We start from the raw sequence: 24,322 nt of genomic DNA, 5'->3' as shown, positions 1-24,322 counted from the left end.
CTGACTCTTAAGTATGAGCTCTCTCCGCCCCATTGAGCAAATTAAGAGTGTTGGGTTAGGGGAGGGATGCATGGCGGGCAGAGTGGGCTTTGAGCAAGGAAGAGCAGGCAACAGGAGTGCTCAGTCCTGCCTGCTGTTACCCAGCGAAGCATAAGTAGAAATCAGCGCACTGGGGTACTCACAGCACTCGGAGGGACCGCAGCCCATTGAAGGAGTGGATGGGGATGCATCGCAGCCGGTTGTAGCTCAGGATCCTGTGGAAGAGGACACACAGGCTCTGTTGGTTCTTCCTATTCTTAGCTGCTGATACATGCATTGTCCACACTGGACCAGTCAAAGCAAACGGTTTCTTTACCCTCCCAATTTTAATAGACTGACAAAAAGCATCCTAGGGATAAGGAAAAGAGAAACATTCCCCATCATTCCAGGAAGCTCACTGGCTTCATTTCCCAGTTTCCTCATATGTTCCTTAGCAGGCTGGCTCCCTAACCAGCTTTGCCATCACCTCCATCTATTGTCACATGGTGAGTGCCCACAGTATACAGAGCTAATGGGAAATAAAGGGGTCTGAGCAAAATATAATTGTGTAGGGAAACCCTCACTGGGGGAGAAAATTCACAAATCACAGAAGGTATTCCAAAGAGGAACTTTTTCAGAAGTAATTAGGTGTCAACTCCTCTCTAACTGCCCAGACAGTGGAGTTCTGACCTACTATGTTTTCCTTCTGATGATTAAGGTCTGCCCTGTGCTGGGTCAGCCACAGCCCCGAGGATCGTTAGAGCGGAGCATGTGAGCCTGAGGGGACAGAGGAAGGATGCCCTTAGTCTCAGGCCCATGTTAATCACAGCAGCTCACTATACTCACAGGGTGGAGAGGTGAGACATGTTACTGAAGGTGTAGTTGGTCAGCATGCCAATGCTGTTGTTGCTCAGGTCACTAGGAAAAGTAAGCAGGAGGGTCACATTGTACTGTTAGTTGCATCCAGAGGGGGTCATTCCCAACTTTCACACATGCATGCATGCCTGCTATCCATCCATCCACCCATCCGTCTGCCCGTCTGCCCACCCATCCATGCATCCATTCATCCATCCACCCATCCACCTGTCCATATGTCCGTCCACCCATCTGCCCGCTCATCTATCCATCTGTCCGTCTGCCCATTCATCTGCCCATCTGTCCATCTACCCATCCATTTGTCCATCCACTTATCTTCCCATCCATCCATCCATCCATCCACCCATCTGTCCGTCCATGCATCTGTCCATCCACCCATCTGCCCATTCATTCATCTACCCACTCATCCATCCATCCACTGGTCTGTCTGTCCATATACCTATCTGCCTATCTGCCCATCCATCCATTCATCCACCGCCCCCCACCTTCCCATCCATCCATCCATCCACCCCCTCCACCCACCTTCCCATCCATCCCCCTGCCCATTCATCCACCCATCCGCCCATCTGTCTATTCACCCATCTGCCCATTCATCTATATATACATCCATCTGTCCACCCACCCATCCATCTGTCTGCCCATCCATCCACCCATCCACTCATCCTCCCCGTATGTCCATCAGCCCATCCATCTATCTGTCCATCCACCCATCTATCATCCATCCATCCATCCGTCCATCTGCCACCCATCTGTCCATCTGTTGGCCCAGCTGTCCATCCATCTCTCTATCCACCCATCCATCTATTCACCTATCCACCCATTAGTCCAAATGTTCATTTTTTTTACTGAAGATTTACTCAATCAGTCATTCCACCAATTGTCGTTCATTCATTCATCTATTTATTCAGCTATTCAAACATTCAGTGGTGTCTATCCATCGATTTGATTCTACCAGCAAAACATAACACATAAGGTAACAATTTCTCCTTGTCGTAGTGCTTTTCCCCCCTGATCAATTCTCCTCATAGCCCCTCCACCGTCCCTCTCTTCCAGCATTCATTTATTCCATCTTATCAGATTCTCTCCTGGGGGAATGAGGTTGGTGGGAGTGTGGTCCTTTGCCAACTGCAAGCTCCAGCTTCTCCCCGAGGATAAATATCCAGGGCAGTGGTTTTCAGCATCAGCCGTACATTAGCATCATCTGGGAGAGCTTTAGTTCTCTGAGGCCTAGGTTTCATGCCCAGATATTCCGATTTAATTGGTGTAAGGCAGGCTTGAGCATCAGTATTTAAAAGAAATCCCAAACTACTGTGATATATAATCAGCTGAGGTTGAGGGCCATTGCTCCGGGGCTCCCTGCCCCCTAAGCAGATGGGGCACCTTTCAACAGCACTTGCCCAAGGATCCTGGGTGCCCTCTTGGCAAGGCGGTGAGGGACAAAGCTCAAGGACTCCCCAGCTTCCTGGGCCCCGCCCATGCCCAGCAGCCCTGCTTCTCATTCAGAGGTTTTCCTGGGTTTTGGCCGACTTGGAGCCAGGAGTGGCTCCCACCTGAAAGAACCTCAATTTGAACCAGCTGCTTAGAACATTTTCTGAGTAACTAAAGAAGGAGGAAGAAGAAATGCCACATTTATGCTTTTGGCAAACCTAAGTGCAGCCACAGCTTGCAAGAAACTGAGGGATCTCGGGAATTTAATTGGGAGACCAGAAGGTCAGAGGCTCCAAGCCAAGGAGGAAGGTGCCACAGGTGGCCAATGAGGCCAGGATCTGGGTACTTCTGCATGAAGTCCTCACTGGGTAAGACCTGGCACATCCGGCCAGCCCATCCTTCCCAGCTGCCTCTTGCCGCTCCACCCAGGGGGAAAAGTGCAGGAATGCCCCAAAGCCTGCAGTGCCGCCCTTCCCACCCTCTGCATCAGTTTCCTGCGCTCCCTAAGGACAGAAAATGAAATATCCCACCAACGCTGGGCTCCTTACATGAGTGTCAGGTGTCGGAGGGTGGGCAGCTCCTTGGGCACGGCTGTTAAGTGGTTTCCTTCCAGGTACCTGAAAGAGAGGTGCAGAGTCACGTTGGGCAAAGAGACAATGCGCACACTGCCATTACCTCAAGATGCCTCTCCCGACTTCCCAGGCTGGACCGGGTCCCTGTTTTGCTCTCTCATGGCTCTTTTTTCCCCCACTTCAAAGCATATACTACATTTGTCATCTAATATTTATTTGTGTGATTGTTCAATTAATGACACTTTTCCCCACTGGGCTGCTAAGCTCCATGATGGCAGGGCTCTTGCCTAAAATCGCCCAGGGTTGGAGCCCCCTAAGACTGTGTACAGAGTGGCACACAGTAGGTGTTCAATAAATTATTTGTTGAATAAAGCACCCACTTTGTATCTGGCCTGCACAATACCCTTACACGGCAGGGATTCACAGTTGAGAAAACAGAAGTTCAGAGATGTTAAAACGCTTGCCCAAGGTCACACAGCGAGTGGTTCAGTTAGGACTTGAACCCAGGTCTCTCTGACTGCAGTTTTATCACAGTTCCAAATGGCCTCTATTTAGCTACCGGAGTGTGTGGAGAGCTGAGCCATTAAGAACCCTAATTGCGTGTTGAGTATCTCTGATATGCATCCGGAAACTGAGGAGACAGAGCATGTTTCTGGAGCCCTGTGCTACAGTCCCCAGCAGGAGGACCACGTGCAGAACGGGACGGGGTTCAGAATGAGGCCGCACCAACAGAAGGAGACCCCTCCTGAATGGGCAAAGGCTGAGCCTAGACCTGCCTGGACTGCGGGCTTCTGTGCCAACCTGCTCATCAGACACCCGAGCGTGGCTGAAGACAGAGAAGGAAGTCGTGTTTTGATGATGAATTACAAACGTTATGACTACCTTAAAGAGGAGACATGGGCTGATTCATTTATCCCCACCCTTGCTGTAGACCCCTTTCCCTAGGCTTCCTGTTGCTCTCAGGACAAAACAGCAAAATCTTTAAGGTGGCGTATAAGGTCTGCTCTCATCTCCTGGGTGAATCTCCTTTGATATAAAGCTCGCATAGCTTCCTCTCCCATAACAGTCAACATCCAGCTATTGCTGCTCGTTGGTGCCGTGCCTGCCTCAGCCTCCACGAAGGCAGACCCTAGGTCTACCTTTTTCTAGCTCAGGGCTTCTTAAACTGTAATGTACATATGAATCACCTGGGATCTTGCTAAAAAGCAGATTCTGATCCAGTAGGTCTGCCATCAGGTTGGAGAGTCTGCATTCTTGATAGGCTCTTGGGAGATGGTGGAGCTCATTCATGGTCTACAGGCCACATTTTGAGTAATGAGGTGCTAGCACACTGCCTGGCATCCAGTAGACCCAGCACAAAATGACTGAATGGGATGAAATGGGTTAAAATATGATATGGGTAAGTGTGTCACAACGACCAAACCGGGCTTAGCTTTAGGGACAACTTGTCCTTACCTTACCTTAAAGGTAAGGCATTGGGCATTACCTTAAATTAAGGCCAAGTGACTTTATTCCCTTGGCTGGCCCTGAGGGATCCTCGTGGCACAGAACATTGGGCCGGACCCCACACGGCCTCTGCTTGCCATGGCATGTTGGATTAATGTCCCTTTGGTCCTCAATCTTTGTTGTATATCTGTTGCTCTAAGAACTATGCTAGTCACTGGGGGAGATACAAAGATGAACCAGACTCCATTTCTGCCTTCAGGGAGCTTGATCATCTGACTTAAAATTCAGCCACGCACACGCGTTTAGATTATGCCCTCAGGCAGAGGAGCTAAGAGGAATGTAGTCACTGATGTAGTCATTTATTCAGGCAGAAATATTTATTGGGCAACTGCGATGTGCCAGGTACCGTATATACTGGTGAATAAGATAGGAGTGGTGCCTACTTTCTGGCATTTAAAAATCTAATGTGTGAGAAGGAAGGAGGGAGAAGCGAAGGAGAGACTGAGAGAGGGAGAGGGAGAGGGAGAGAGAAGGGACACACACATAAAGTAATATAAATTACAAATTGCAATGTGTGTTTTGAAGGAAAGGAACAAGGTGTAGTGATAGACAATGCCCAAAGCTTCCTGTAGAAAGATGCAGCCAAGGAGGAGATGCAACATAGGAGACTGCAGCCTGGGGAGGGCCCTGAACTTGAAGGAAAGGCTGGGGAGGCCGAAGTCTGGTGGGTGAAGGGAGGACAGCGGGAGGTGGGGCAGATCACACTGTGGTCAGTTCATTCACCTGTCCGAATGGCTATTGTCAGAAAGGCAAGAAACGACAAGTGTCAGCAAGGATGTGGAGAAAAGGTAGCCCTCGTGCACTGCTGGAAGGTAAAATGGTGCAGTCACTATGGAAAACAGTATGAAGTTGCCTCAAAAAACGAAAAATTGAACTACCATACATCCAGTAATTCCACTTCTGGGAATTTATCTAAAGAAAACGAACACACTAATTTGAAAAGATACACGTCCACCCCGGGCTTCCCTGGTAGCACAGTAGTTAAGAACCCGCCTGCTAATGCAGGGGACACAGGTTCGAGCTCTGGTCCAGGAAGATCCCACGTGCCGCGGAGCAACTAAACCCGTGTGCCACAACTACTGAGCCTGTGCTCTAGAGCCCGCGAGCCACAGCTACTGAGCCCACGTGCCACAACTACTGAAGCCCATGCACCTAGAGCCCGTGCTCTGCAACAAGAGGAGCCACAATGAGAAGCGCGCACACCGCAAAGAGTAGCCCCCACTCGCTGCAACTAGAGAAAGCCTGCGCACAGCAACGAAGACCCAACACAGCCCAAAATAAATAAAATACATAAATTTATTAAAAAAAGATACATGTACCCCAATGTTCATAGAAGTCTTCTTTACAACAGCCAAGCCATAGAAGCAACCTAAGTGTCCATCAGTAGATGAATGGATAAGGAAGATGTGGTATATATACAATGGAATACTACTCAACCATAAAAAGAATGAAATTCTGCCATTTGCAGCAACGTGGATGGACCTAGAAGGTATTACGTAAGTAAAATAAGTCAGACAGAGAAAGCCAAATACTGTATGATTTCACTTAAATGTGGAATCGAAAAACCAAAGTAGGGCTTCCCTGGTGGCGCAGTGGTTGAGAGTCCGCCTGCCGATGCGGGGGACGCGGGTTCGTGCCCCGGTCCGGGAGGATCCCGCATGCCGCGGAGTGGCTGGGCCCGTGAGTCATGGCCGCTGAGCCTGCGCGTCCGGAGCCTGTGCTCCGCAACGGGAGAGGCCACAACAGTGAGAGGCCCGCGTACCGGGGGAAAAAAAAAAAAAAAAAAAAAAAAAACCAAAGTAAAGCAGAAACAGACTCCCAGATACAGAGAACTGGTGGTTGCCAGAGAGGAGGGGGCCAGGGGACAGATGAAATAGGTGAAGGGGATTAGGAGATACCCATTTCCAGCTATAAAATAAATAAGTCACGGGGAGGAAATGTACAGCATGAGGAATATAGTCAATAGCACTGCATATGATGATGGATGGTAACTGGTCTTACTGGGGTGATCATTTCGTCTTGTATAAAAACATTCAATCACTATGTACCTGAAACAAATACAATATTATATGTTAATTATAACTCAATTTTAAACCCCCCCAGACTCCCTAAAAAACAAAGGGCAAGGAGAGGCCATGACTGCAGACAGGTGCATGGGCTGGCGTTTTGGAGAGCTTCCTGAATGCCTCTTGCCCAGCATCACCTGCAGGACATTTACATTTTGTGTGGACACTGGCCCTGCCCCTCATCAGGTGATGGCGGGTGGAGGGGCAGGCATCTGAGGGGAGGCTTCTGGCTCTCTCCGCTGGGCAGGGAGGCTGCAGGCATGGTGGGATTCTGAGGTCTATGCAGGCTGAAGGAGGGGAGACAAGCCATGCTGGGCTGCCACCTGGTCACCTGCAGGAAGTGCTTTGTGGATGCGTGGCATGGAGGGAAGCTGGGAGGCAGAAGCTGGATGAATGAGCAGGGCTGCTGGGGAGGCGCTGGTCCAGAGAGCATCTCTGCTAGAGGGAGACTAATCAACCCCAGAGGAGGGAGCAGCCTGTAGGAGTCTGGCCTCAGCCTGGCAGCGCTCTCTCATCCTCTTCCGCTTCTCATTCTCTGACTCTCTCTCGTTTTTTTTGCTACAATTACTTAGCAAACTTGAGGCATCTAAGCTGAAACCCAGAACAAAACACCAAAACCCCAAGTCTCCTTGCTGGGGTCTTTTTAGAAGACCCTGTGGCAAGTACATCGGAGGGTGGGTCTATGGCTTGGGCTTGCTGTGTGGCTTGAGGTATGTTACTCAACCTCACAGACAGCACAATGACAAGGACAATAACAAAGCCAAGACAAAATTCACCGGCATTAGCTGAGGTGTACATGCCAGTGCTTTGGGAGAAAGACTCTGGTCTGTTATTTCCTTTAATCCTCTGGCGTTGGGGGGTGTATTTTGCTGGGTATATTTGTCCATTTTGTTGGCAAGAGGCACAGAGAGGTTTAAACAGTGAGCTCAGGAGCTGGGATCTAAACGCACATCTGTTGGACTCCAGAGCCCGAGAAGTCAGCCCTCACTAGAATGTAAGCTGCCCGAAGCTGGGTGTTTTGTCAGTTTTGTTTCCTGCTGTATCCCAGAGCATAGTATGCTCAGCTCATGGTAGGGCCTCAAGTATTTGTTGAATGAATGAATGAATGTGGTGAAAGGCTGTTCACAGGACCTTGGATTAAAAAGACAAAAACCTGCAGTGGTGTCAAGGAGTGCCCTTGGCCTGGCCTAGCTCCATCTGCAGGGCAGGCCGTGCTCCACAAACGCATGCACTTGCAAAACAGTTGAATAAATGCACAAATGACCACTGGGATTCAGGGATGCTGACAGCATATTCATCTGACACAGGGAGGTTCAGGACCCTGGAGGATGGGCAACATGACACAGATGATTCTGGAGCCTACCATGCCAGGCGCCCTGGGCTCTAGCCTGGCTCTGGTTAGGACTATGCTGATTATATCGGCCTCTCTCCCTGCTTAAAATCCTTCCCTGTCTTCCACTGCTTGTTGGAGAAGGGCTACCCAACTCATGCTCAAATCCTGCAAAGCCTTCTGTGGTCTGTCCTGTACCAGTCAGGATTCTCCAGAGAAACAGACCGACAGGAAATACGAATACATCACATATACACATACATTAATACATACACAGGGGGAGGGGGAGGGGGAGGGGAGAGGGGAGGGGAGGGGAGAGGGGAGAGGGGAGAGGAGGAGAGGGGAGAGGGGAGGGGAGGGGAGGGGAGGGGAGGGGAGGGGAGGGGAGGGGAGGGGAGGGGAGGGGAGGGGAGGGGAGGGGAGGGGAGGGGAGGGGAGGGGAGGGGAGGGGAGGGGAGGGGAGGGGAGGGGAGGGGGAGAGAGAATTTATTCTAAGGAAGGTCAGGCAGGCAGACTTGAAATTCAAGCAGGACTTCTATGTTACAGTCAGGAGGCAGAATTCCCTCTTTTCCAGGAAACCTCAGTTTTTTGTTCTTAAGGTCTTCAACGGATTTTATGAGGCCCACCTCCACATTAGAAAGGGTGATCTCCTTTATTTCAAAAGCCAACTGACTGTAGATGTTGATGCATCGACAAAGTAACTTCACAGCAACGTCTAGCTCACATTTGCCCAAACCACTGGGCACCACAGCGTGGCTGAGTCGACACACGAAATTAACCCTTGCAGTCCCTGCCTGCCTCTCTGGTTCACCTTACAGCAAACTCTGGCTTGACCTCTGGTTCCACCTCCAGTGACCTTACCCCTCCTCGAACGCCCCACGTTCCGCTTGGTACGGGGGCAGGTCTCTGCACCCTCTGGTTCCTCTTCTCCCTCCCTGTCTAGTTACCTCACATAGATGCTCAGGCCTCTGCTTGAGCATCGCTTCCCTGATACCATCCCCCGCACCCCCTGGGGCCATCCTTTACGTGAATTTGTGATGATGGGGCAGAACCGTATCTGTTTTGCTCACTAGAGCATCCTTGTACACTAGCGGGCAACAGTAGATGCTCAGGAAACATCGTCTGTGTGATGAAGACCCCAGAACTCCCCAGGTGCGGTTGCATTTGGCACTGCGGAGCCAAGTGGGAGCTGCGAGGGAGCTGTTTTAAGTGCAGAATGTCCCTGGCGACCTGGCATCGAGGCTCAGAAGATGCGGAATCAAAAGGTTTCACTTCAGAAATGCAGACGCGGCTGTGTGAGAAAGCGCTCTTTGTAGGAAGCCCTTCACGAACACTCTGAACTCCAACGTTGCCTCTAGCCTGCAGCCCAGGCCCCGGAGGGACCCTTTCAGAAGACTGCACTCTTGCCCTGCCAGCCTTAGAACTACTAGAGCATTTCCAGCAGGTCAACCTTTGCGTTGATCTGCATTTAAATGCCCTGTTTCAGCCCCAGCGCAAGCACACGAGGACACGGCTGCCTCGCATGAAAATCCACACGGAGCGTTGAATGGATTGTTCCCCATTTCTGTTTCGAGCTTTGTGGTGCTGACGAGGGCCGCACAAAGAATTCTTTGACCTACTGAATGGTGAAGGAGGCGGAGGGCAGCCACCTTCCAGGAGCCCCAACTCCAAGCCAGGAGTCCGACTGGGGGCCTGGGGTGATGCACGGGCAACTCTGGAGTCAGGCAGCTGAGCCTCATATTCAGGCTCCACTAGCTAATAGCTGTGTGACCTTGGGCAAATTAAGTACCCTCTCTGAGCTTCTGTTTCCTCATCTGTAAAATGAGGTTGATAATAATCACCACCTTGAAGTGATTATGAAGATTAGATGGGACTTTCTGTGGAAAGCCTTGGAGCGGTGCCTGGCTCTAATACCTTTGAATTATTCCATACAGTTTGAATATATATATACATATGTATATACTTAACCTCTCTGAGCTTGCATTTCATCTGTTTACATGCACAGATACATTCATACATATACATACACACACATGCACACATACATCTCCCCACCCCTTCTCAGCGAATTAAACTTAATTTTGTTTTGTAAGTTGGCAGCTCTGCCCGAGATAACTAATGAAGCCAAGGAAGCTGGAAAGCCAGTGTTGGAAACACCGAATCTGGACTCAGCCAGTGTCCCTGGACAAACGACCTCCAAGCCCCAGTTTTCTGGGCCTGCCAGCTTTCACTTTCTCTGGCGTCTCTTTTCTTGCCCCCCCTCTGCCCTCCCCAGATACTCCCTCTCCCCTCCAGGAGATGGTTTGGGAACATCTCCCAAGGGCAGTGAGGGCTGCCCTCCTTGGCGAGCTCTGGAACCCACGTCTGGCACAGGGAAGCACCATCATTTCCAAAGCAGGAAATCAGGTCTCCTCCCAAAGCCCTGAAGTTTACCTTATAATTACGGCCAATTATCTTTGTCATTTCAATCTGTGTTTCGTGAGCTTTGGGGAAAAGCGTCCGAGGGCCTGTTTTCATGGCATTTTCTTCTCTGTGACACGTGACACTTGGCACTCAATTAGCCCAGGAAGGAGGCATGTACCTGGGTCATTTCCTGCAGTCCCCACCCCAAGCCCAGCCCAGCCCAGCCGGGAAAGGGCGTGGAGCTCACCACACCACTGTGCACATCTCTGAGGGCACGGCCCCAGCCCAAACCCAGGGCTGACACAGACATTTTAGTGACTATCCCGACTTTTCCTTCTTTCACTTGGGCTGGCAGGCCTTGTTACAGCCTCACTGAGTGTCAGGAGACGCCGGGAGCTGTAACACACACCCAGGAACCTCTCAGCCATTCTAGACCAGAGCGTGGTCAGCTTCCACCCCATGAGGCACTGGCAGAGCCAGAGGGCGTGTGCTAAGCTGGCCCAGAGGAGGGGGTGTGCCTGGGGTCCGGGCAGAGAGGGCCGGAGTGAGAGGTGGGTGGTGGCGTGCCCCGGCCGGGCCCTCTGGGTTTCCGCCAGCCCCTCTCCTGGCTCTGCCCGCTCCCAGCACAGGGCCTCCGCTTGGTCAGCCTCCCTCCCTTCCCATCATCCGCTCCTTGCCCTTTAGATTCCAGCTCCACCCCCGCCGCCCTCCCCAGAGCAGCTTTCTCTAATCTTCACATCGAAGTCAAATCTCCCTACTTTCGGATGTCATAGCAACCTTGATTCCTCTTCTTTGTAGCGCCTTTCACGGCTGTCATGTCACATGTGCCTCTGAGATGACCGAGTGAATGTCAACCTCCCCCACTAAACCGTGAGCCCACGCGTGGAGGGGTCATGCCTGTTTTGCGTACCGCTGTCTCTCCAGTGTTAGCAGCGTGCCCGACGCAAGCGGCACCCAACAAATATGTGTTGAGTGAATGAATGGGAGACTGAACGTGGCTTGCATGCCTGTGCCAGTGCGTGGTGCTTACCCGGCCGCAGCCGCGCAGCTCCTGGGACATGCTCGAGAGGCCTCCCTGTCTGTGGGACTCTTTGAGCTTCCCCGGGGGCAGAAATAACGTTTTATCCACAATAGTGAGAGCCCTTCGTGAAGAGAAGGGCCTCTCTTTCATTGAACTGGGAGCTTCTGGGGCAGGAGGAACCCCTGAGGAGTTAGTGTCAGGAGCCTGGGCTATGGAATAAGAAGGCTCCTGGGTGAAGAGTGAGCAGAACCCAGAACTAAGATCTCATCTGTAAAATGGGTGTTTTTTAAGGTAGAACAGGATCCTATTTGTAGAGGCGCTTGCTAAGCCATAGTGCCTGGGGGCCCATGTTTTGACGATTATCCTGTGCTGTTTCTGGTGTCAGACTGAGGGACTATGTGGGAATCTAGAAGGCACGGCGCAGAGCAGGGGACTGGGGGTGATAGAGAAAACGAGACAACAGCCCTCCCACTTGTATTCTAGATACTCGTCACCTGCCAGGCAGAGGCTTGGGGAGGGGAGCTTCCTGCCCCCGTGTGCAAGCTGCTGCCTGCCCCCTGCTGAGGCTCTGACACCACCTTGCTGGGACCCATTCAGGTAGGGCATCCCCAGGCGGTCTTGCTTGCAGGGGTGAAGTGTGACGGATGCCCGTAGTGGCGGGAGTACGGGGTGTCGGTACTTACAGCTCCGTCACGTCCTTGGGGATGCCTTTGGGGAGGGTGCGGAGCCCCTTGTTGCTGCATCGCACCACCGTCTCCATGCAGGTGCACTGCTCGGGGCAGCGCGGCCCCAGCCGGCAGCTGCTCTCATCATTGCCTGTGGAGAGCCGGGGAGTGAGCATGGCGCAGGGCTGCGAGGCCCATTCCCTGACCCAGCGGCCTGCAGGAAAGGGAAGCCCTCCGCTCCGAGCCACAACTGGGAATGAGGAGCTTGCTGGTCTTATCCGTGATTGGAAGGGAAAGAAGATGCACCTGGGCTGGGGAATAGGGCTGCCCATCTTCTACCACATTTAACATAAAACAAAGACGCTAAAAACTTCATTAACCAGGTGTTAGATATGGAAGAGGTTACTGTTAACCAGATCTGGATAAGCCAAATAGACTGAAGGAGAGGTCAGGGTAGGGGCAGGGCCCTATCTACTTCCCTCCTTCTCCTCCCTCTCTCCACACCTTCCACTATACAATCCCTCTGGCATGGTCAATGTGTTCCCAGCCCCCATTATACCTTAACCTCAGTTAATCTACAAACCAGTTCATCCGTCTCTAGATAACCTAAAGTTGACCAAGTAAAGATTGTGCTGGCTTGAATTTATGCAAACAAATATGCCCTCTGGAATCCTGACACTCAAAGCCTTGAATCTTCAGGTATTCGTACTGCCTAGCCAGGAATTTCCCAGAAGCTCATCTTGAAGTCTGTTTCTCATGAGCACATACTCTCAGCCTCATGATGATGCAGGCAGGAGAACTTCGGCCCAGGGCTCCCATGTACAGTTGTGTAGGTAGCGTACTGCACAAGGGTGCCCCACCATTTAATGGGCGCCAACCTCACTGTGGATACGGCAGATTAAGATATTTGGTACAACAGTGTCTTCACAGATGGCTGTGAAGTACCTCGTTTTAACAAAAGCAGTATATTATGACAGATTTCTGACTGATGGAGGTCAAATGTCTGTAGAAAGAGGCACCTGTTCTTAATTTGCACAACAGAGCCATGTGGGCTAGAAGCAGGCCTGCAGAGCCCTCCAGAGCTCGGGCTGCATGCTGAGGGCAGAGGAGAATCAGATCTCGGGGGGTCCTGACCTGCAGTTACCGCCTGCCTGCACCTCTTTTCTCTTGTAGCGTCCTCGTCTTCCCAGGTGTTGCTCCCCTGCCCCGCCCCCAGCCTTCTTACCTTCACAGGTGAAGTCCTGGATGGCCACGTCCTGGATGGGAATCTCCTTGAGGAAGAAGGGCTTCTGGCACCGGGGGTTCCCACTTACGATTCGCCTCTTCCTCAACCACTTGCCGAGCCAGGCCAGGTGGCAGTTGCAGTTGAAGGGGTTGGACAGGAGGTTTCTGGGAGGAGAGAAGGGCCCTCTCTGAATGGTTAGCCTCTACCCTTGTCCCGTGGGAGCTGGTCCTGGGATCCAGGTCTGCAAGCCTAGGGCCTGGCTCTCCAGGCAGGTCTGCTTCCGGTTCAGGGGAAGGAGAAAGGACGAAGGAGGTAGAAGGTCTGGGAAGAGGAAGGCAGACTCTCTTCTAAAACCCGGAGGCAGTCTTTGCAAGGGTCTCATTCCAGACCTCCGCGGATGGATACAGTAGCCATCCGTGCTCTCCTTTGTTCGATGAGCTCCAGCTGTGTGAACTGCCTCAATTCCTCCGCAGAGACTTTCTTACACTTAGAGCCTTCACGTGTGCTGCTCCTCCCGCCGGGGATGAATTTCTCTACGTTGTGCCTGGGCGGCCCCTCCTCTTCCTTCAGCCCTCAGCTTAAATGACCCCTCCTCAAAGAAGCCCCTCATCTCAAGGGAAATGAAAAGTTCTGCCCTGTCCCGTTCTCCCCCGTCATTTCCTCCACAGTATCCATCCGAGCTGGGAACCCCTCCCTCCTTGGACTCTCAATTCCCGGAGGGGAGGGACCAGGTCTGTCTGTCCTGCTCTGTGTCTCCAGGAGCTAGCAGGACATCGGCATAGGCACTTTATACGAATCTGTCAGATGCACTGATGGGACAGATGGAGGGATGAGGGCAGCTATCACTTTCTGAGGGTTTTCTAGAGGACAGGAACTGGGCTGAGCGCTTTATAAATCCATTTTCTCATTCAGACTTGTCACAGCAACCCTAGGAAGGAGGGGACAGTATTCTCATCTCACAAATGAGGAATGTAAAACTTAGGGAGGTTACAGAAGAGGGCTGGAGAGCCCTTGAGGGGCTGCGGTTTGACATGGCAATTAAGGTCTCGGGAGTCAGTCCTTCCTGGGGTTGATTCTGGCTCTGACACTCAGTAGCTGTGAGAAGGTGGGCAAGTTCCTTCCCCTGTCGGAGCTGGTTCCCTTCATGCTTTGTGACGCTAGCCCTCTTGGCATCTTTCCTGTCTTTGGATTCCCAGTGCAGAGGCATCCAGGAGGGGTGAGAAGTGGGCTGAGATCAACCAACCCACCCATGCTAGTTCTAACCCTCTGTCCTCTATCTTCATGTCACTCATTCATTCAACTCACCCACTTATTCAACCATTATATAATGGGCTTAGTGCCAGGCTCAGGTGTAGGCACTGAGGATAGAGGCGTGAACAAAACAGTCATATATCCCCATACTTCATCCTTCTGGAACATATGCTCCAGCTGATGGGAGCTGGAGCTTAATTACAGAGTTAATTACAGACAACATGTAATTAACAACAAAAAGTATAGTATGTTAGGAAATGGTCGGTGCTATGGAAAAAATTAGAAGAGCAAGGCTGGAAGAACTGGGGGTGATAGCAGAGGGGTGGAATGGGGCTGAGGCAACTGATGTTTGAGCAAATAACAGGAGGGCAGGGAGCCAGGGGGAGGGCTTTCCAGGTAGTGGGAACAGCCAGTGCAAAGTTCTAAGGTGGAAGTGGGCCTGGGGCGTGCGCAGAACAGTGAGGCCAGTGGGGCTGGAATGCAAGGAGGTTCTGAGGGGCTAGACGGCATAGGGCCTTTAGGACGTTCTGTAACTTTGGCTTTCATCGCCAGTGGGGTGGCTGTATGGGAGCAGGACCACGGGCAGCCACAGGAGATGCAGCAATGGCCTTTCTTTTCCGTCTTCCCAAGGGTCTTTGGAGAAGGGAAGGGAAGGAAAAATGAACCACCGGCTAAGGGTGACAGAACCCCATAGAAATCCTATGAGAAACCGTAAAAGCCAACATGTGCCGAGTACTTTTTATATCTCAGGCCCCTGCTGTGCGTTTTACCAATATTAACAAATTCAGTCATAATAATCCTACGAGGTGGATTATGGGAAGGGACAATTAAAGCACAGAGAGATGAAGTAACTCTTCCAAGGCACACAGCTAACAGGAGGTAAAGCCAGGATATGGACCCAGAAAATCTGGCTCTAGAGCCCAAAGCTTTCACCATTATTCTAAACAGCCTCCCTTACCAATACAGTGAAGATTGTGGGCAGAGATATTCGTCCAGAAAGCTAGATTCTAACTGGTTCTGATACACGTTTAAGCAGTCAGTGACATCAATTTAAAACCCCCGTCACGTCACGTCACTGGCCTGCTTAAAACCTTCTGTGGCTTCCTGATGTGTTTTGGATAAAGACCAAAATGGCCCACGGCAGTCCTGTAGCCTGGCCCTGGTCTCCACTCCAGCCTTGCCCACTCTGTACTACGACCACATTGGACTTTGCTCAGTCCTGCATATCTGCTCTGCTTCAACCTAGCACAGGGCCTTTGCACATGCTCTTCCCGCCGAAAGAAATACACTTCCTGCTTTCGCAAACAAGCCAACTCCCACTCACCTTCCAGAGCATAGCTCCAGTGTTCCTCGACAAAGCCTACGTTAGGCTCTCATATCACTGTGGACCTCCCTCCTGTGGCAACTCGCTATGCTGTGAGCTCCAGGAAGGAGGGTCCACGTCTGTGAATCCTCAGTAGCAAATGGTGCCTGGCACATGGAGGGAGGCTGCCAAGTGTTTACGTTGACAGATGGATAGGTGACCTTGGGCCAAATATAGTAGGGTGTTGTGAGAGGAGAGGTCTGCAGGAGAGGAGCCCTGAATGAGTGCGCCATTGGTCCAGGGGGACTTACATGGTGGACAGGGAGACAAGCGTGGTGAAGGCTCCGGGGGTGATGGTGGTGATCCGATTGTCGTAGAGGGACAGCAGCCTCACTGAACTCAGGCCAGCAAAGGTGTCATTGCTCACACAGCTGATCAGGTTACTCCTCAGCATCCTGCAGGGAGAGGGGTGGGGTGAGCAAACACGGGTGTCATCCTTTCCCTCCTATGACTGTGCCACACTCGTGTGTGTGTGTGTGTGTGTGTGTGTGTGTGTGTGTGTTGGGGGGAGCTTAGCATGCCAAGTTCTTTCCCATCCAGGGCTTGGAAATGTCTAATGTCTCTCCGGCTCCAGGATTCAGCAGGCCAGGACAGCGCCCGGGCCTAGTCCGCTGCCCGCCAACCCTCACAGCCCCTCTGATGCCCCTGCTCTCCCATCTCCCCCACTCTGGCCTTGGCCCAGGCCCTGGGAACTCACAAGGTCTTGAGGCCGCTGAGGCCACGGAACATGCGCCCATGCACTGTTTCCAGCTGGTTCCCCGTCAGCATCAGCTCCTGCAGGCTGGCAGCTCCATCAAAGGCACCCTCTCTCACCTCCTTGATCCTATTGTTACTCAAGTTTCTGGAAGGAGGGGACAGAACAGGTCAGGACGCAGGGAGGGAATGGCTGGCCCTGCAGCCAGCTGGGGACTCTAAAGTGCCCCCTGGCCCGAGGACTGGCTGGTGGAGGCTCCACCTTGGGCTTCCTTCCCTATGTTTGGTCTTCAGCACCTGTGCCTCAGGAAGCAGGGAGCCCAGCGCCCCCATGGGGTGTGGCTGGGTGGACTACCTGTGTGAAACAGACTGTGTAGCATTTGAAGTCTTTCAGTACGATTGTCTTTTCAATGCCCTGGGGACTGGCAGGTTTCGAATGGTTCTCAAACTTATTTTCTCTCTTCCACGGATATTCTCACTAAGTAGTGATTCTCAAGAGGAGAGCTGGAGGAAAATATAAAACATGCCTGCTCCCTACGGGGTGAGGCATTTGTAGAACCTTCGACTCTTTCACCATCTGAGATCCCTGATATAAATGGACCCTTTCTAGTTACTACAGTTTGTGCACTTACTATGTACTAGGCACCACGTGAGGGGTTTGACCAACAGAATCACATCAAATCCTCAAAACAACGCCCATCAGATGGGCATTATTTTTATCATTGTCCTGTTTTATGGATGAGATGACTGAGGTTCAGAGAGACTCCATAACCTACCCACAGTCACACAGCTGATAGCACTGGGATCGGAGACCATGCTTTTGGGCACATAGAAAAGCCTCCAGTGAACCACTTTTCCCAAGTGAATGTTCCTTTGACGATGTGGATGCCCATCCCTTCTATTACTGCCCTGCAGAATTCAGGATTTGGAACGTTGTGTTTTCCTAAGTGGGCTCGGTCCTTTCAAGTCTCGGTGCTGCCATTTCCAATACTGCCCTCGAGCTCTGAGAGCGGGCTCTTCCCTCCGACCCCCAGCCACCACGCGGCAGGCTGGACGGGATAACTGAGCAGCAAGCACGTCCCGCAGAACTATAGGTGCTGCTAGCGGCCGGGGGTCTCCACAGACCACCCAAATGTTCAGGCCTGAAAGGTAGCCCCAGCTGGCTGGCTGGAGCAGAAAGTGATGGAGTTACAAAAGCTGAGGGAAGAATCCAGCTTCCCCAGCAAACATCCTGGGGGGCCTTTTTCTGCGAACAGGAGACCCATAGGTGGAGACACAGCTGCTAACTGGCTGAGCACCCTGAGCTTGTTAGAACTGAGGGCTCAGGAGAGATGGACCAGCTGGCCCATTGTACTGCTGGACATGCTGAGGCCCACGGAGGGGAGGCCACTGCTCCTGGTCACAGAGCACTGAAAGGGACATAGCGCTCCATGAGTCCCTGGTACTACTGCTTCTCTCAAGTGCCCTCCTTGTGCAGCTCTGGCCTGACTCACGCACCCCTGGGGGTGAAGCCTCCTATAGGGATGGTTCAGAGCAAGTAAAGTTCAACTGGGCACCCAAGGGCTCGATACAGGTTGCCTGCCTGCCCTCTTCCCAAATAGGGACTGGGTGTGCGGGGGTGGCAATGCCCACACCTGTGGGCAGGTGTGGAGGAAACAGTTCCCAGCCTCGCATTGTCTGCTCCCTCTGTGCTCCTGGTCACGGCCTTCCTCGCCTCCCTCCTCCATCCTGCTGAGAAAACAGGTGCAAATACCCCTCAGAATCCCTCCCCTGAGATCTGACAGAGCTGGGAGATTCTCAAACTGGATTTCTGCTCCCTGCCTGACTCTCTTGCAACTTAGCCGGTCGTCTTATAAATCCTGGTAGCCCTGGTCCACGATAACTCGGAAATGAAGGCAATACACAGGGGAGACTGCAAATTACCCCCAAGTTCGACATGGGAGGAGAGAGAAAGACTTTCCCAGCAGCTATAACTTATCCAAATGCTGGAGCTTCTCCTCCAGCTCAAAAGAGTTAGGCTTCTTGGGGAACTGAAGTACATGGGGTGGGCAATGAAGATGAGTTACAGCAGCTATAAGAAGTGGGAGGTTCCCATTTCCTGACATCTTTTTCTTTAAACGAGCAGAATTAACATCACATTACTGTAAGGTTTGCGAACTGGATTTCCTTGGGCTGGGAGAATGGAAAACATAAGGAGAGTGAAAAAAGGGGATAGAATTTTCCAGAAGACCAGGCTGCTGATCTCTCTCCATCCATCAAAGCACCACACAAAACTGCAGGCAGCTTGGGCCGGAGGACAGAGAGACAGCAGCTTGGGGCAAGCGCTCCAGACACAAAACCAGTGCCTCAGGGTTTTGTAAGAGCTCCATCTTATTCTCAGAGCAGTATCTTCCTGAAGATGCCCCCAGATCCCAGGAAACCTCCAAACGCAAAACTAAGGGCACTGAGCCTCTCTCCATTTTTGTCTCTGCAGACCCACCTGAAGGATTACTGCTTCATCATGGCTTTGACTCCAGTGAGGATGGGAATCTCACATCTGAAAGGACCCAGCCTCAGAAACACCCACCCTAGGCCAGGGCTGGCTCAGAGCGGTCCACGGCAGGACAAACCCAGTGCTCGGCCACGCTGCCTTGGCCAACTGCTGGGTGTACCTTTCAGAACCTGTTCTCATTGTTCCCAAGAAACACCAAGGCCCCTGGAGGCTGGGGGATTCATCTCTGGAAAGCCTGAGTCTGAAGAGGCGAGCCTGGATTTCTTCTAGGTCTCTGTCTCTTCAGGTTTGTAGGACAGCCCATAAACTCTGGCAACAGAGAAGCATCTGTAATCCTGTTTAAAAGTCCAGTCCTCAATGGAAATACAGTTGGGAGAGAGCTAAGTGGAGTTTTCTGGAAGCCGAGGATACCGGGTCATGATTGAGCAGCACACTGGCACCCTGTCAGGTCGGGGAGGTCCTGTCCACCTCCCTTATGGACCTCTCCGGCCCCCTGAGGTGGAAATTCTACTTTGAGCTGGGGTTACAAGCTCAAACGTCCACAGGGTCCAGGCAGGTGACCTAAAATTGGAAGCAAGCCCAGTGGGGACGGCAGTGATCAGGAAAGCACGTGGCCCACCTAGGTGGCAGCCGTTCCTCAGGTCAACTCGACTGGAGCCGTTTGGAAACATGGGCTCAGTTTTGCCAGATCCTCTGATTTTCCCAAAGGGCTAGAAGTCCACAGTTATTTTTCTGTGGAAACTCCTGATTTTTAAAAGAGGGCAACTACTTATTAAAAACACAACCATCATGGACCTAGAATCTGTCATACAGAGTAAAGTAAGTCAGAAAGAGAAAAACAAATATGGTCTGCTAACACATATATACAGAATCTAAAAAAAAAAAATGGTTCTGAAAAACCTAGGGGCAGGACAGGAATAAAGATGCAGACATAGAGAGTGGACTTGAGGACACAGGGAGCGGGAAGGATAAGCTGGGATGAAGTGAGAGAGTGGCATGGACTTATATACACTACCAAACGTAAAATAGATCAGCTCAGTGCTTTGTGACCACCTAGTCACCTAGAGGGGTGGGACAGGGACGGTGGGAGGGAGACGCAAGAGGGAGGAGATATGGGGATATATGTATAGGTATAGCTGATTCACTTTGTTATACAGCAGAAATTAACACACCATTGTAAAGCAATTATACTCCAATAGAGATGGTAAAAAAAAAACCAAAGCAAAAAAACACAACCACGACCACCAAATCCACCCATGGGATTTGATTTTGGCTAGAGGGGTGCTAGGTTTCAGCTTCTGCTTGAGATGCTCCTTCAGCGTAAGAAGTGACCTGAAAGTTGGCCCGAGAGAGGCCGTGACCCCACTCTGAATGGGAGGTCACTTGAAAAGCGACCTTGAGTTACCACAGTCCTAATAACCTTTGTGGGGAACAGCTCACACCTCTTTTTGCATCCCTTAGTGATACTTATGAAATCTCATTATTCCCACATGACAGGAAGGGGCACAGAGGTTCAGAACAGTCTGGAAAGGCACCGCAGTGTCCAAACTCCTGGCCGTGTGTCCACTCCCCTCTGCCTCCGTGCCCTGTCGGGGTGCTGCCATCCAGACTGTAACCTTAGGGCCCTGGCTCCACAGTCCCTGAGGAAGCTGAGCAGCCTCGGTCACAGGCACTGCTGGCTTTAACCACCCTGATGGGCAGAATTCCAGCTGACCCATCACCTCATGGGAGTGTAGGGGTGGTGACGGGTCCCAGCAAATAAGGGCTGTTCACTTAAAAAGAGTCGCCATCAAGTTATTTTAAGTAAGTGGTTGCAGCTGGTGGTCTTTGGGACCAGATGTGCCCTACCGGGACACGTGCTTGGTTGGCTGGCACTATATGTACCTGGATTTAGGTACACACACGTGCACACACGTGCGCTTACTGCCTTCAGGTGGTGCGTGCGCTCCCCAGCTACTCTGCACTGTCACCGCTCCTGGCTTGACTTTTAAACTTGGACAGGTTACTTCCTGTGTTTCAGCTTCCTCATTTGTAAAATGAAGCAATCTCAAAGCTGTTTTGTTTTTCTTGGTGAGGGGTAATTGCCTGAGTATCGGCGGAGTCTGACACACAGAGTAAAGTGTTTAGTAACTGTTTGTCGCCATTATTATTATTGCTGCCTTGCACCCATTCCCTTTCCACAGGGGGTCCTGAAGGCGTTTGAGTTTGTAACTCCTGTTTTAAATGTCTAGCCGTCTGCTCTGGGTCACTTGACCCAGATGTCCTCTTTCTGTCTTCCAGCACCTTCTCACCGCGGTCCCATGGACAGAGGCCATGTCTTTCCCCTTATCTCTTATACTTACTTCTGGTCCTCATCACACCTAACAAGGAAGGTGGACTTGTTTCTGTTATGAAAGGCCCAGAAAGGCTAAGGGCATCCCTAGGGTCACACAGCAGGCGTGGGGCAGAGCTGAACTCAGAACAAATGCCGGCCTGCCTGTTCTTCCGCCATACCTGGATTTCCAGCTGCTCCCGTGAAGGGAATATTTGGCAGCTCTGACCTTCCTTCCAGTATGGCAGATGCTGGGAGGAACTTAGTGACATCTGCCCCTTTTCGTGAGGACTCGGCCTACATTTTGCCACAGTCCGCACCACTCCCTTTTGTGGCTTGGATGCTGAGGCTGGGAGTTGGCTGCGACTTATCATTGCCTCTGTGCTGTTGTTTTTGTTGGTCTACAGAAACAGTTCTTCATACTCAGGTCCCTGTCAAAACTAGGAAGATGAAAGACTCAGAGCGCTTGAGTTTCACCTAAAATGGGAGAGCGCACATTTCTTCACGGAAGCAAAGACTACTTGATCCTGTTTACTGTGCAAATATGCACTTGGCCAGCTTTACTTGTTTTAATACATGCCTTATCTCCACGTGCACGTAAATTTGTTTTGAGGTTAAAAAAAGTATGCATTTTCGGGGATTGAATTTCAAAGGACATCTCCTGGCAGGTGATGCGTGATGTCTGTGCTGGGTTCCTGAAGCTAGAGGTGGGCTTGACCACTCGGACAGCCGTGAACCTCACCAGGACCCACATGTGTCCTCCCTCTGCTGCCCCCTCAGTTACAGTGCTCTCCACTGCTCTCAGTTACAGAGTTGTCCCTGAGGCCGTGGCCAAGGTGGCAACTGCCGGCAGGGAGGGAATAGCACTGATGCGATCCAGATGCTGCCCAGGGCAGGGGAAGGTCTCTCTCCTTCTTGCCTGCAAGGGACTGATGGGTAGAAGAGTGGAGAGCAAAATAAAATAAGGGTTACAATTAATTCTCATTATTCATCGTGGTTAAGCTCTACCAAGTCACTGGGCAAGATGAATTAGTGAATGCTGAACCACTGCTCCTAGGGGAGCCTCTGGTCACCATTTTCATTAACCGATCAATACCTAACCTTGTCTGATGCATGTTTCTGTTTAAAGACATCTTATTGAATATATATTGTTGATTTATTTACATTGCATTCACAGCCAACAGCACTATAACTCGTGCCTGAACAAAGCTTATGTAACACGTATCTTCTCCGTGAGGCACATACATCACAGCCTTCCTATGCTTAGGGTCACTAGACAGCCCTCCAGTGCTATGCTACGGGGCCATTTTAAACAGTGAAATCACCCACAAAAGCACAAACATGCAAAAAAAGAAATGTGGCACTAAATATATTGTGGATTGGACACTTGTCTACAGTCTGGGAGCTGAAACAAGAAATCAGAACGTGGCCTTGTTCGATTTCAGCTGGGGATGTGCATGTAGGAGGACTCAAATTTTTTGCTGTCCTGTCTATGTATATGAATGATCATGAAAGCACTGTGCGTATTGATTCTGAGATTACACATAAATGTTAGTGAGTAAGCGAATCAGCAAATACAGGGTCTATGAATAATGAGGCTTGACCGTTTTCCTTTGTTCCAGAGGCAGACTCAAACTCTGGGGCTGGGACATGTGGAGGATGGGGTGGGAGTGGGGAGCAGGGTCAAGGAGAAGGGAATTAGATGGCAGAGAGCCCCCTGTCCATGCTGGTACCTCTGCTGGCACACCTGGGAAGGGAAGGGGAGGGGGAAGCAAGGCCAGCTGTGCACCACCATGCTTACAGATGAAGGAGGTGAGGCAGCTGTGGTGTCTCCGCTCCAGTGTGTCTCAACCATGTGGAGGCCTTTAGGGTCCATCTAAAAACAGACCTTCTGACTGTTACCGCATAAAAATTACTAAGTGATGTGCACCCTAGATTCCCAGGTCCCACTGCTGGTCCTCAACTGAGTCCCTCCGACCACCCACCGGGGTAGACATTGGGTGTGGGGTGGAGGATGGGGGTGAGCAAGGATGGGGTGAGGGTCAGGGATGGTGCAAAATGCGTGCCCTGCCTCTGCATGGTCCTGCCTTAGTGTCTTGCTTCCCAGGACGTGCCCATAGCGGGGTCAGGAGGAGACTGGGAGGGGCTGCAGTGGAGGGAGAGGGAGCCGCCCGTGCCCTGGTGTTCTGCTCCGGTCTGCCAAATTCCTGAGTCTGACTTACATTTTCCGCAGGTTGGGCAACTTCTTGAAGATACCAGTGGCCTCTAGAACAGATATCTCATTGTCGTTCAGTCGGCTACATGGGAAGCAAGCAGATGAGGCGGTGGGTGAGCTGTGGATGGGGCACCTCCTCCATTGGTCCCCCATCCCCCCGTGGCTTCAGCTGAATTGCCACCTGGACCTCACTCAGTCCAGGTCAACAGCACCATAGAAACCCTCCGTGTACCCCATCAGCATGGGGGGCCCAGCAGCGAGAGGAGGGGTGTGAGAAGGGGCCAGAAAGGAGAGGAAGACCCTCTGCCGAAGGCGTATTCAACTTTTTGAACGCTCAGCACTTAACGGTCAAGTGCCAATGATTTGCCTTCATTTTGTAGGGGTACCAATGACCACCTAAACCCCCAGGGAGGTTTCCCCAGGTTCTTCCAACTCTCCAAGCCACTCAGGTCTTTCCTGACCACATCCCTCTGCTAAGGGCAGCTCAGGGACTCCACGCCCAACATTCATGTAAGCTCAGGGAGAGCAGGAGAGAGTCAAAGATAATAATAATAATAATAATAATAATAATAATAAATAAAGACCACCGTCATTTATGCAGGGCTTAGTCCATGCCAGGATTCAAGATAAAGTCTGTGCTCGCATCCTCTTACCTAATCTTTGTAACCCCCGTAGGAGGTAGGTATTAACACCTCTATTCTATAGCTCAGAATCTGATGCTCAGATCTGAGAAGCAACTTGCCCAACCTCAGGAAAACTGGAGACGACAGGAGTCAGGCCCAGATCCGTCACCCCTGCCCCCCACCCCATGCTGTAACTTTGAGCTCTGCCACTTCTGGATAAACCAACATGCCTCTTTATTAGCATGGATAACCAGAGGCTCAGATA

At 51.4% G+C, this 24,322-nt stretch overlaps 1 protein-coding gene across 1 annotated transcript in view; it reads right to left on the bottom strand.

The window, feature by feature from the left end:
- SLIT3 (slit guidance ligand 3) overlaps positions 1-24,322 on the bottom strand; it is a 612,652-nt gene that overhangs the window by 63,918 nt on the left and 524,412 nt on the right. Inside the window, exons 16-23 of the mRNA XM_032625797.1 lie at positions 23,442-23,516; positions 16,422-16,565; positions 15,976-16,119; positions 13,111-13,274; positions 11,904-12,036; positions 2,871-2,939; positions 865-936; positions 183-254 (exon numbers count right to left, since the gene is read on the bottom strand). Coding sequence (XP_032481688.1) covers positions 183-254; positions 865-936; positions 2,871-2,939; positions 11,904-12,036; positions 13,111-13,274; positions 15,976-16,119; positions 16,422-16,565; positions 23,442-23,516 — 873 coding nt within the window. The remainder of the gene's footprint in view (positions 1-182; positions 255-864; positions 937-2,870; positions 2,940-11,903; positions 12,037-13,110; positions 13,275-15,975; positions 16,120-16,421; positions 16,566-23,441; positions 23,517-24,322) is intronic.

Source organism: Phocoena sinus, chromosome 3, assembly GCF_008692025.1.
Source record: "Phocoena sinus isolate mPhoSin1 chromosome 3, mPhoSin1.pri, whole genome shotgun sequence".
NCBI lineage: Eukaryota > Metazoa > Chordata > Mammalia > Artiodactyla > Phocoenidae > Phocoena > Phocoena sinus.
Note: the sequence above shows the minus strand (reverse complement) of the source record. Positions and strands in the feature narration are given on the sequence as shown.